General features: G+C 46.7%; 1 protein-coding gene across 1 annotated transcript in view; it reads right to left on the reverse strand.

Moving 5' to 3' along the window:
- Positions 1-3,498: 3,498 nt before the first annotated feature.
- ARL3 (ADP ribosylation factor like GTPase 3) overlaps positions 3,499-13,429 on the reverse strand; it is a 29,856-nt gene continuing 19,925 nt past the window's right edge. The window contains exons 5-6 of the mRNA XM_008144250.3: positions 12,854-13,039; positions 3,499-3,797 (exon numbers count right to left, since the gene is read on the reverse strand). Coding sequence (XP_008142472.1) covers positions 3,750-3,797; positions 12,854-13,039 — 234 coding nt within the window. The 3' untranslated portion in view covers positions 3,499-3,749. The remainder of the gene's footprint in view (positions 3,798-12,853; positions 13,040-13,429) is intronic.

Genomic DNA, 13,429 nt, shown 5'->3' on the forward strand with positions numbered 1-13,429 from the left:
CTCAGTGGTTGAGTGTCGACCTATGAGTCAAGAGGTCATGGGTTTGATTCCCGGCATTGCAGGCTCCACCCCCACTTTGGGGCATGCATGAGGCAGCCCATCAATGATCCTCTCTCATTATTGATGTTTCTATCTCTCTCACTCTCGCTTTCTCTCTGAAATCAATAAAAATATTTTTAAAACAAACAAGCAGTTGTGCTGTGAGGACAGAAGATACCCAACACCTGGGACAGAAGTCGCCAGGGAGCAGACCCATGGTGTGGGCTTGGAGGCTAGGGGCTCAGGCTACTGGGAAATGGGCTGTTACTGTCTCTAGCTCCCAGAGGTGGCAGCCTGCTGTAGCATTCAGACCTGGGTTCCAGGCCCCTCCTGCACTAACAGCTCCGTGATCTTGGGTAAAACCCTTCACCCAGGCAAGGACCTCAGTTTCCTCCACTGAAAAGTAGGCCTAATGCTGCCCCAGGATGTGTGCAGAGGGCCTGGTAGGTGGGAGGAGCTTACTAGGCGGTTATTTTTATTTTTGTTATTGGTGGTGTTAATATTACATCCTTCTGAAAAACAAAAAGCACCTTGAGGAATGCTAACCTCTGAAATAACAAACAGATTTCAGGCCCTCTCTGAGCTTCAGCAAAGAACACAACACATTCCAGGCGGCCTTCATTTCAGCTACATTTTATTTGTTGGATTTTTGACAGACATCTAAATTATACAGTGAATTTTCCACATGACCAAATACCACGTCCATGTCTTTATCATTTTCAAAGGGGACTATATAAAAAGAAACTTTCGATGGATCAGACTGAACCCTGAAACCACATGGAGTGCAGAGCTAAAAATAAAAGGAAGGAAGAACTTGCCCCTGAGAAGGAAAGAGAAATCAAAGCAAACTCTGACGGGAATCAAGGGACGAGTCCTGGAGGGGGTGACATGGTGTCACCCTCCAGGGCAGGTCCGGATAAGGAGTGGCCCGCAGTGAGGGTGAGGCACAGAGTGACACAAAAATAGCCACCGCTGCAGCCCAGAGGGGAATAAAGAAATTCGTCCAAAGCCAGGATGGAGAGGAGCGGAGAGAGGGAGGGAGGGGGCAGGACGGTGTCCTTCCAGCAGCTGTGGGACCTGTGGACTTCTTTCTCCCCGCACATTTGTACCCACCGGCATAATCGCTGACTTTCAGCTTCGTGCCCGCCCGACATGTTCCCCGGCTCGGCCCACATCAATGACACCCTTGTTTCCATAGTAACCAGGGGAGAGTGGAGGGGAAAGGGTGTGTTGCACTGGGCTTGGGGATCCAGCCAGAGGAGCTGCACGGGGAAGGTCAGTGGGAGGGGAAGGGCGTGTTTCTCACAACTGGTCTGAGCACACATCCTGGGGCCGTCCCGGGCCTCCCCCCGGCACGTTCAGATGCAGAGGTGCACAGAGCAAGTCTCACCCAGACACGCTGGGGGCGGGAGGATGGGAGACCGGGTATCCCCTTTCTAGCTTCCAATTCTATCTCTGGTCATGGCCCCAGGGGGTGGGAGTGGGGCTGGGGAGAGGAGAGGGGACTTCAGAAGTATTTTGTTTTTACAAATGGGAGCTCTTAAAGGCTGCCTTTTCCAGGCATCTCTCATCTGCCCCACGAGCCCCCAGGAGGGTCCAGCAGGGTTCAAAGGGAAGATGAAAGCTTGTGACATCTACCATGCCACTCTGTCTTTAGCTGAAAAGCAAATGTGAATGTTCACAGAGGCTGTTATCAGAGGAGGGGAGTGGCCTCTGCCTGCTGGCCCAGGCCTGGGGAGGACTCTTGCAAAGAGTTCCCTAAGTTGGTGGCCAAAGAACAGAAGTATTTTACAGACTATCCACTGCCGAAGTTCCTATCACATTGTTCCAAATCACAGACCTCAAGGCAGGCCGCTGCCCTCTGCCCTCCGCTCGCATCCCTGCTGCACTATTTGGAGGGAAAACCCATTTTTAAGCCCTAGAGCCACATTTCCAGCTGGATGGCAGGGGGATTTTGGTTTCTTGCAATTCTGTTTTCCTTTGTTCAAAGTGGGAGAGGCCCTTGGGTGAGACAAGGAAGCCAGAGGAGGTAGCAGGAAGCAGGTAGCTTAGTGGTTTGGAAAAACCTCACCTCCTTTTGTTTCACAAGCCCTTACAGGTCTGTCCCCAGCACCCCCAGCACAGCCTTCCAGTCGGCATGAATGACGCCCAGCCCAGAAGGCCTCTGAGGCTGGACACACTTCAGCCTCACCTGCACCACTTTGTCCAGAAAAGCTGGGCACAGAGGGCCGGGACTGGAGTGGCCCCTCCTCTGCTCACAGGCCTTAGTGGGTTTGGGAAGGGCCACCTCCTGGGATGAGAAGGCAGCTGGCCCCTGAGGCCCACCAGCCAGCCACTGGACAGTCCCTTATTCATTCTCTGAAAACCCCTCGGCTCAGACCAGAACAGAGTTCAATTCAGGAGCTGGGTGATGCTCTGGCCAGCTTTCATGCTTGAAGCTAGGGATTTCTTAAGACTCAGGAAAACAAGCTCTTTTTGCAACACGGGGCGGGAGAAGTCTCCTTCCAGTCCTCTCCAATCAATCAACAGAGGACACATTTTGCTGGAGAGAGGCAGGGGAGATGGGCAGCTGGGGTGACTCTGGCTTCCCTGGGAGTGGCCCCTGCAATCACACCCCTTCTTCCCAGCAGCAAACCCTCTCCGACTATGAGCTTCGAACACCCCCAAGTTGCCAGCATTGTAAAAATTGATCTTGAAAAAAATCGATCTGCCTGCCTTTTCTCAGTGGAGCAGGTTCATGGTAAAGCTGCATTTATTTTAAAAATCTGATAGCAACGGCCTATTGTGATCATTTAAACACAGAATTCTTTGAGCTTTAGAAATCCCTTCTATAGGACTGCCGCGCAGAAGCCAGCTAATCTGAGTCGGCTGCTCCCTGCTCCACTGAACTGGAGAAAGCCTGTTTACGCTAGCCCGAGCCCTCCATGTGAGGGCTTTCTAAGGACCTTGTAATTTTTCTGGAATTAAACCTCCCACTTCTCCTCACATTCCAGATGTCATTATAGTCAAAAGTCATAAGAATTTGCTTCCCTGTATAGCTGGCTGGGGGGTTGGGGATGGGCTATGTTTATGTGGTGACTTGTTTGCAAGAAAGGATTTTTTTTCCTCTCCAAAGGGTGAGGATTACACACACAGTCTCCTACCTGCATGACAAGATGGTTTAATCATCTGCTCTTCCTCCCCTTCCCCCCAGCAGCTTCCCTCCGGACGGAATGCAGCCCTGGCTCAGTTGGTGATGGTAAAAATCACTGACCAGCACCAGCAAACACTGTCCGTGCTTCCAAAACCACGGGGAGAGCAAGGGGCAGGTCAGTAAATAAATGAACGCAGCATAAGCTGCTTCTTTCTCTTTTACTTTTCTTTTTTTTTTTGAAAGAAAAAAAAAAAAAAAGCCCACTGGAATTGTCTGAACTGCAATGCAATCTCTTGCTCATTTAAAAGATCTCATTTTCTAATCATGTGCTTTGAGACATTTAATACTATTTCAATTATGCAGAGGAAATAATATAATTCCTTTATTTGAAAAATGATACTGAACCTCAGAGATCAGTTAAATCTACTGCTGGAATAGGGATTCTTTTTAAACTGTGTGGTACCCTCTCTTCAAACAGCTGTAGCTGTACACAGATGGAAAAACATTTGGTCAGAAAGCAGCAAATTAGTGTTTTTCAGGACAGAACTCAGCTCCTGCGTCTCCATTCGTCTAGATTTTATTTCTTCTTTGCAATGACATTTTTGCAGACCCAGTTCATGCCGTCCTTTGAGGGAAATGGGCAGAGAAAGGCAGTGTTAGTTATAAGAAAGACACTACACATGCAAGCCCCCGGGGAGGGGGGGTGTCCCCTCCCCTACCACTAGCTCCAGGGAGTCTCTGCCCCAGGGGCCCACCTGGGTGACCAGGCATAGTGACCTCCTGGGGAGGCCTCTGAGAGCACAGGAGGGAGATAGGAGTGGGAGTGCCCAGTGTCTGAACTTGAGATGGGTCCTCAGGAACTCCCTCTGAAAAAATAAACACATCTGCTTGGATCCAAGGCCTGATTGAGGCGCTATCAGGAGAGATTCCAGCCCTTTTTGGCTTTTTCTAAAAGCTGACCTTTGCTAGGGCATTCCATTCAATAAGCCACTCTTCTGGTGCCTGGTGTGTTTACATGTGGCAGTGTACACGGGTTAAATTAAATTTCTTTTTGGAAAAACAAACCAACTGCAGTGTGTGTTACTAGACACACACTAGGGCAATGTGCATTTATTTCTCTTCGTGCAGCACTCCAGATAGGTTTAAGAAGTCCGGGCCTGGTTCTTGTAGCTTTAAGCACTACCAAGCTGAGGGGCTGGGGAGAAGGTTCCCTTAAAGGCACAGTGACCTTGAAAGTGTCCTCTCTTAGAAGGCTGGAGAGGGACAGAGGTAAAAACCACACAATGCCTACAGCCACCTGGCAGGTGGCATGATTTCTCCTGGATGCCAGACCTGCCAGAGATGACCTCCTTTTCAACCCACTTTGGAGACACCCCTGAATACTCTCCTTTCCCCTAGAGTCTCTCCGACCTTCAGGGGTGTGCAGAGTTCCTTTGGAAGCTCAGAACAAAATCAAAGCAGGATCCTGCACCCCTCCCCCACCCCCCGCGCATCTGCAATACAAGCTAGCTGAGGTCCCAGTCACATTTGCACATCTCGGGGCACACATGACATGAAGAGCCCTGCATTTCCTGTGACCACAGAGCTAGGGGTTGAACCTGAACAGCTGAGCCAGCTTAAAGTAATAAATATCAGCTGACACCTTTGGGCTTTCGGAGCATTAATCCCATCAACAATACAGCAGTGCAAAACAACCAGCAGGCACCCTATCTCCTGGCTAATCTGACCATAACCTGAATTCACAGTGATTAAAACTCTGCCAGTGGCCATCAGAACGCCTGGGCAGGAGAACCAGATAATCTGATGGCTGTTCCAGAGCAGACCTCAGCGCATCTGCCAAGACGAGGCTGGCCACGGCCGAAAGCCTGAAGGTGGACAGCACCTGGCAGCCGTGGGGGGACGGGGGTAGAATGCCGAGGTGGGAGAACGGTGGCCTCCAAACACATCTCCAATTACAACTGGGTCAGCTACCGACTTCAAAAGCTGAGGCCAATTTTAAGACCATTTTATGAAAAGGATTAATTTAAAGAGAAGCATGTTTAATTTTAGTAGTTAATTGGTTTCCAGGAAAAAAATGATCACCTGCCAGGAGACAGAAAAGATTTTACAAATACAAGAGGGATGAAGAAGATAACCATCTTCTCTTTGCTTTCCAAGCTGAATAGCTCAGCACTTATGTAGCACTTTCCATCTTCAGAAACCTGCACAAACACTATCAAAGCTACGCACCTCAATATTTTCTTCTCTATGGAGACTTGCAGTATTTTATCCAGTCATCTCAGAGAAATCAAGTGTTCCCACACTATATGAATACCAGGTTTCCCCCCTGGTTTTATGGCTGATTACAGGGGGGTAGTTCTTTTTATTATATGTAACTAACTAAACATGAATACAGTCAAAGAGATAGAAACAATATTTACTCAGCTGCAGGAACCCGAAGCAGAATGTGGGGGGTGAGGGGCAGCTTTCTTTTTGGTATCTGTTATGGAGGCAGAGTGGATTTAAATGCGGGAGCCCTGCTGGGGAGCCATGTGCTCCAGATGTCTGTGAGGCCAGCGGTGGCAAAGCCCTTTCAGCCACAGTCCTGCCAATAGAGGGCGCTCAGAGGTCAGTACTCACCAGCTATCCTGCTGGTCCCTGAGCTGAGCCTCTGCAGCTACCCCCAGCAGTCTGGAGTTTGGGAAGCACAGGAAGATTTAAAAGGGGCCAAGCCATAGCCGATTTGGCTCAGTGGATAGAGCGTCAGCCTTCGGACTGAAGAGTCCCAGGTTCGATTCTGGCCAAGGGCACAAGTCTAGGTTGCGGGCTAGATCTGTGCAGGAGGCAGCTGATCAGTGATTCTCATCATTCTCATTCTCTCTCTCTCTCTCTCTCTCTCTCTCTCTCTCTCTCTCTCTCTCTCTCTCTCTCTCTCTCTCTCGTTCTCCCTTCCTCTCTGAAATCAATAAAGATACCTTTAAAAAAAATAAAATTAAAAGGGGCCAAGCCCTGTGGCTGCTGAGTTGTACCCTTCCTGTTATTACCTGAGGAGAAAGAGAGCTGGAGGTGAGGGGCTGTTGGGGAGGCAACAGTCAATGGGGGATAACACCTCTCCAATCAAATCAGGACACGCTGTGCCAAGTTGCCCACGGAAAAGGAAAGATAATATGTTGTCCAAGATCCTTGAGGGGAGGGTCCATGTCAGACTGGCTTGAGGTTGTGTTTACAGAACCTAGCATGGTGTCTGGTCTACAGTACTTAATTCATACCTTTTTAATGAACCCTTTTAACACCCTGTGAAGGAGGGACTATAATTTCCACATTACAAAGGAAGAAATGGGAGCACAACACAGTGTGTGGCAGAGGCGGGCTGCGAACCCAGGCTACCTGGCTCCAGCACCCACACTCGCACCATTTACCATTTCTCAATGAGTGCGGGCAAGTGCTGGAGGGAGGAGTTCTGCCTCAAGCTTGTGGAGAAGCTGGGAATCACCCTAAAGTTGGGAAATAGCAATTCTAGTTATTTCTTCCTTAGGACTTCCGACTACAGGGGCATGAGACTGGGGTAGCCTCAGGCTAAGTGCCTGCATAGCTTGGCTGCAGCTCTGAAGATGCCAGAGGCTGTTTCTGGCCACGCAGCCCTCAGGATTCCTGGGCTGCCAGGTATCGCTGCGTGCGGAAGCTGCACGTTTACCTTGCTGCCCGTCCCAGCACAGTCACTCTCCACCAAGACCACCGCCTTCATGGAAATGCCACATTTAGAGACAACATCATAGCACGAAGCAGAACCTTCTGCTTCTCAAGTTTAAATTAGTGCTCCACATCACTCTTGCCTTAATTTGGCAAGGCTTTGTGTTTTTTTTCAAAACAGACGACTGAGAAAAAGTGATCAGTTACTTGAAGTAGGTTACTGCTCTGCTTCCAAAGAAGGAAATGAACTCATAAGTTTGTTTAATGGTTGAACCTTTATTGTTAAAAACTGGTTTGACCAAATTTCTGCACATTTGATCTTCGTCATGGGGATGACAATATTATGGCATGAGCAGTCCTCCCCTTCCTTCCTCCACCACACCTCCTCCTGGCCTACCTTGCTGAAACTGAATTTAAATTGATTAGCTTTAATTCAATAATAGAGACTAAAGCGAGACATTGAACCTCAAATACTGAGCTTTGTTTGGCTTCGTGGAGAGGAGATAAATTTTGCTATGTCATGAGATTATCCCCTAATATGACCACTGGGAAAAATATAAGGCTGCCCCTAACCATAGGGGTGGAATGCTCATCACAGATCTCAGTGGCCCAGGATTAAAGGCATGATGCCTCTTTCTATATGGAAGGGTGGACTCTGGCTGCACTGCTCCCTTTAATTTGATCACCCTGCAATGCATCCATCACTGCTCAATGGTTGGAAGGAAGCAGTGGCAGCCATGGTTGGGTGGGCCTGGTTTTTTATGCCATGAGGACTACATGCCACATCAGTAATTGCTTTAAGAGGAGGCGGAGCTCAGGCCCTCGCTGAGCAATGCAGCCTATCCCATTGTGTCACCAGGCCCCCAGGGTCAAGGAGCAGCTGGATGCTGCATACATAAAATATTGCTTGCTATTAATATTTTTTTCTGGTGACAAAGGGCACTGCACCAGAGAGGTAGCAAAATTGCATGTCCTGAGCTTGCTTTCTTAGTCTAAAGAGAGGTTTGAAATTTTAAAAATAAACCTGAGGTCTGACTTGCAGATAACGTACACTTGGAGTAAAAAATAACTGATGCCAGGCCTTGAAAGAAGTGGTAAATGTCATGTTTAAAAATACCAAATTCTATTGGTATAATATTAAGGGAAAAGCCCCCTAGACCAAGGAAAAAGGAAAAAAAAAACCCACAAGGAGCTGGGCTAGGAAATGTGTAATGTTCACCCGGGAGGTGCACGCACGCTGGTGTACAGCTCACACACCAGGGCTCCAACTGCTGGTGGTCCTTCCTAGCAGGTGAGACTGTAAGCCGGACCACGCCTCCTGTTTAGAGAAGGAAGGAAGGCGGGGAGCGTGGGAGAGATGTGAAAAGAAAATGTGAGCATGAGGTGGGGGCATGGAGAGGTATACCCGAGAACTTTCTGCTAGTTCAAAGCTACTGGTGGAGGCAGGTCTCTGTTATGATGAAGACTAGAGACCAGGCTGAAACTGCTGATCTCTGCACTGGAAGGAAATTCTCTTCCAGTACAATTTTAATTAAACACACACACCCCCCACGGTGTTTTAGAGAGAAAATGTCTTCAAACACCTGACACTGCAACAGTGAAGGATAGCGCTGTGGTCTGGGTTCAAATTCAGATGTGCAGGTGGAAGAGGTTGATTTCTCTCTACCTTTCTCTGGCTCTAAGCCAAGTCCTTTGTTCACTGTTTCTAGACACCCAGGGAAAAGAAGAGTCCCAGGGCTCGATGCCATACACGAGGAGAGGCCCTAGCAACACGGCCCAGCCCCAGGGCGCAGAGGGAGACTGCCTCCATGTCTGTCCCAGACATTGTTCAGTTTCTCCCCTTTCTGCCTTCATCTACGTGACATAACTGGGTCTCTTCTGATCGCTCCTCTGGACTCTGGGCCTCTCAGCAGGCAGGGTTTCCAAGATTGATGTTCTCCTTCAGCTTCTACTGCCCTTTACCTATGCTCTCCTCTGGACAGTTTCTCATGGAAACCTGCTTTAATTACACAATGGGCTGGCCTCCTGGTCACCATCAATCAGGCAAAAGAAAGACCTGTTCTGAACTCCCTTGAAGCCCTCAAAAGTCAAGCTCCACACCCAGAACAGGGGCGGCTGAACAACATATGGGATTGCCTGTCCTTGTCAAGACTGCACATATTTGTCAGCAGAACATCAGGTAGAACAAGAATCTGAAATCCATCCCAGGAATCACTAACTTCCATAACCTTAAATCATGTGTTTAGGCCGCTCAGCTAAGAAGTGATACACCTGCCCAGTGAGTCCAGAGGTGCAGCTTACCACCTAGTGGGCCTGTGGTTGTTGCCCCAGCTCACTCACCTGAGGGTGTTATTTATCAGTAGAAGACGGGTCTCTCAAACATTCTGATTAAACACACACACACACACACACACACACACACACACACACACACACACATACACACACACACATACACACACACACACATACACACACACACACACATACACACACACACACACACACAATAAAAATAGACCCAATGTCTCTAAACCCTTGAAACTGTAGCAGAAAATCCAGAAGTTTTTCTGTTTGTTTTTTTTAACCTTTGTACATTTTTCCTTTTAGGGTCATTAGAGCTATGGTGCCAGATGTTATTTGAGTGTCTGATCATTTTAGTAGCTCTGCCCATTATTGACCCGCTCTCCTGGGGCAGCAGGAGGGGAGGAGGGAGGGAAGATGCAATAAGAATTTAGGGAATTTTAGTAATTACTACACAGTATCCATGTCTGAAAGTGATCTTATGGACGTTTTTCTAGTGAGGTCTTTCATTTTTAGGAATACTTGAAACCTTAGAAAATAAGAATAATTAAAGGCCTGCACTTGAATTAGGCAATGCAGGAAAACAATTCCTCCTATGTGACTCTTTTTAAAGTAAAAACCATGACACTGGCTGAGTGGACAAGAGGTTAGGTCACAGGCGTAACCGGGGGAGGGACATGGCCAGGGGGTGCCTCACAATGAAATGCTTCCACAGAAAACTCCACGACCTTTCTGCAGTCCCCAAAGGTTACCATTAAAGGACAATAGAGAGCAGATTCCCTTCTTAATTAACATTTTTATTAAATAACTCATTTCAAATAATGGTTAAATTCTCTAAATTTATATCATTCTATTAACCATAATCTAATCTCATTAACCTTGAAATCCCAGTCTTAACTACCCAATTCTATACACCATGGTACTATCTACTAAACTAATTAAGTGACCTTCAAACTATTTCTCCTCCATATAAAATCATTATATATATATACATATATATATATATAATTATAAATATATAATTAAAAAAAATTTTTTTTTTGCTCACAGTTCTTTGTTAGATTTTTCTTGACATAATTTCCTGTGAATCTGGTTGCTGAAGGTCTTTGATCTAAGAAGAACTTTAATAAAAACAAACCATACATGGCTGTCTCACTTGATTTAAACAGACTGATTTTAAAGCCTTCCCTGACTCTGTCTGATAGCTCGCTGCTGCTTTTTTGGTCTAAAGATCCTGTGACTTAAAGGGAATGCCACTTCTGTGGTGGTTACACAGCCGAGAACAAGAGCTCTATCCCAGTAACCTCCCCATACAGGTTGGGGTGTGGTGGGTGGGGGCTGGGAGGACAATGGCTAGAGCTCCCTCCCAATCTCCAGGCTCTGAGGAAGTACCTTGACTTGAATGCCACTCCCCAAAATGCTGATTTTAGATAACTCTAGTCCCTGCTTACGGCTGGCTGAAGAAACAAGGACCTTACTGTTAATTTGCTTTTGCTTTTTTTCAACACTCCGACCGAGTGAAAAAAGATTACGGGCTGCCACTTTCTTAGCAGTAGGCACACAAAATGGGTTTATTTTCTTCAGTCCCACCTTTAGAGCCCCCGACCTTGAGATGTTCTCTCTGTATTTGTGTTTGAGGCCATTTAGACAGGCAGAGTTCTCTTGCTGAAGTGGTTTGTATAAACACAAGAAAGCTTCATCCAAACCCAAATCATTTTAGGCCTCATGAAGGCCATCTTATGCACAGTCGAGGGAAATACCTTAGGCTAAACTTGATTTTCTTTTTTTAAGTGAGAAGCTGAAATGATTTGAGTTTACCTATTAAAAAACATCCTGGGGCCCTAGCCGGTTTGGCTCAGTGGATAGAGCATCGGCCTGCAGACTGAAGGCTCCCGGGTTCAATTCAGGTCAAGGGCACATGCCTGGGTTGCAGACTCAATCCCCAGTAGGGGGCGTGCAGGAGGCAGCCAATCAATGATTCTCTCTCATCATTGATGTTTCTATCTCTCTCTCCCTCTCCTTCCTCTCTCAAATAAAAATAAAATAAAATAAAATAAAAAATAAAAAACATCCTGGGTTGTAGTATACTTGTTGAACCAGCCTAAATTAAGCTGAAAAATGCAGTTAATTTGAAACTAAATAGATCTATAATCACATATGTGATTATAATTTTAAAGAGGAGACTTAAGAAGAATAAAACTATTAATGATAGTTCCTTTGTCAAGTGGGATTAGGGGAGAGGAAAAAACTTTACAGTTTTAAATTGTATATATTTTTATATGATTAATAATGAGAATATATTACTTTTATAACCAGAGTCTAGGAAGGAAGGAAGGAAATAAGACTTAACACCTCCCCCCACCCTAAACTAAAACCTCACAGAGACCCACAGAGCTCCAGCATCCATTTTGGGGAGGTAGCTGAGCTCATCTCTGGCTATTTGAGAGCCCCCACCACACACACACACAGAGGGTGTGGGTACTGAGGACTGTGGAAGAGAGGGTGCTTGTCTTGTGCGGACTGGTCTGCTCTCAGATCTAAAGGCCAAGCACAGAAACAGGCCCTGGTTGTTTGTGTAACAAAAAGAAAAACCAAGCAGCAAACAGATGGAACAAGTGAGATAATTCTAGGACGTGACTATTTTCTTGAAATAAAAGCAGTCAGGCAGTTTTAAGACAAATCAATGTCAAATGTCTTCGGAGAGAGGGAAGGAGAGTATTAGAAAGGAAATGGAAAGAGGCTGCAGGACGATTGAGAAGTTGCAGGCTCGTACCCCAACACACCAAGTTCAGAGAAAAGCAAACTGGTCATGCCATTAGATACACACGCCATATGGCAATGAGGGAAGATGCCACTGCTTTAGATGTTGTTAATCCCCCACAGCATCCCAGAGCAGTACTGCCCGATTCTCACCTCATGGTGTCACTTCCCCGGCAGGTCCACCAGATGTTTAACGTGAGGCATGTGGGCATGCTGGGGCTTTGGAATAAAGAAGTCCTAGAGCGCTGACTCCAAGTGTCACCTGGTTTGCGTCTGCTTGGTGGGAAGCATCAGAGCTGAACCTGTTCATCATTCTTTGAGGATATACTGGTAGCCTCTCAGTTAATATCAAATGAGGGGAGCCTGCTCTTCTGGTATGCAGTGCCTCAGTATCAAACACGAGGCCCTCTGTGAGCAGAAGCCTCCCAGTGGGAAACCAAACTGAAGTAGCAGGAAACAGACACCAACTCTGAAGGCAGTGAACAGCCAACAGAAAACAAAACAGAACACTCCTATAGCATAACCAGTGTGCATAGCTGTTGATGGCTCTGTTACCTTGGCCACGGTATAAGACACAACACAAAAACTTCAACCAAATCACCAAAGAATCACAGAGTTAGAAAGCATCCTCTAAGTCAGAGGTCACCAACCTTTCAGACCTCACGGACCACCAGTTGGTGACCGCTGCTCTAAGTCTTCTGTTCTGACCTCCTACATAATGAGGTAGTTTGTTGCTTGTGTGGGGTGGGTTTGTCTTTCCTAGAACAGTTAATGATGTCACTAGAAAAGAACTAAACTCTTCATGCCCTTCACATCCTGGATTGTTCATTTGCCAATCAAAGGCTGTTTGTTCCATATCTTTCCTATCTAGATCAGCCCAGCCAATGAGACAGACTACTTTGGTTGGCTGTCATGTTGCCAGGTGACCAAGCCTCCAGGTAATCTCACCTGAACGCCCTCTCCTGTGAGAGCTGAGCAAGACTGGATCTGCCAGACTCGGTCACGGATGGTGTGCAGGTTCAGTCCTTCTGCAATTTCAGAGGCAGGGGCTGCCGTGAGCAAATCCTGCTTATTAGCAAAGATGAGCACTGGAACACAACTTAGCTTTTCTTCCTCCAGTAATTCAGCTAGTTCCTGGATCATTTTGAGAATGGATGGGGAGGGAAGGATGAAAGCTATGATATTTAACCATTAACTTCTAGCTAGAAAAAAACAACAGTTAAGCTGACGAACCAGCAACTTTCAAGGGCAGTGGTTCTCAAACTTGAGCCTGTGAAAGAATCCCCTGGCAGAATGCTGGGCCTACCTCAGAGATGCTGACTTTGGGAAGTCTGAGCGAGGGCCCAGAAATCTACATTTTATCTTATTTATTTACTTATTTAGGAATCTGCATTTTTAACTAGCTCCCCTCTAGTAGTTCTGCTATAGGGATTCATAGATCATACTTTGAGAAACACAGTTCAAGGGAGAACACAAGTTGTGACTAAAATTTAAAATTTAGCCAAGGTTGTTATCTGCAAATAA

This window comes from Eptesicus fuscus, chromosome 17, assembly GCF_027574615.1.
Source record: "Eptesicus fuscus isolate TK198812 chromosome 17, DD_ASM_mEF_20220401, whole genome shotgun sequence".
Lineage (NCBI taxonomy): Eukaryota > Metazoa > Chordata > Mammalia > Chiroptera > Vespertilionidae > Eptesicus > Eptesicus fuscus.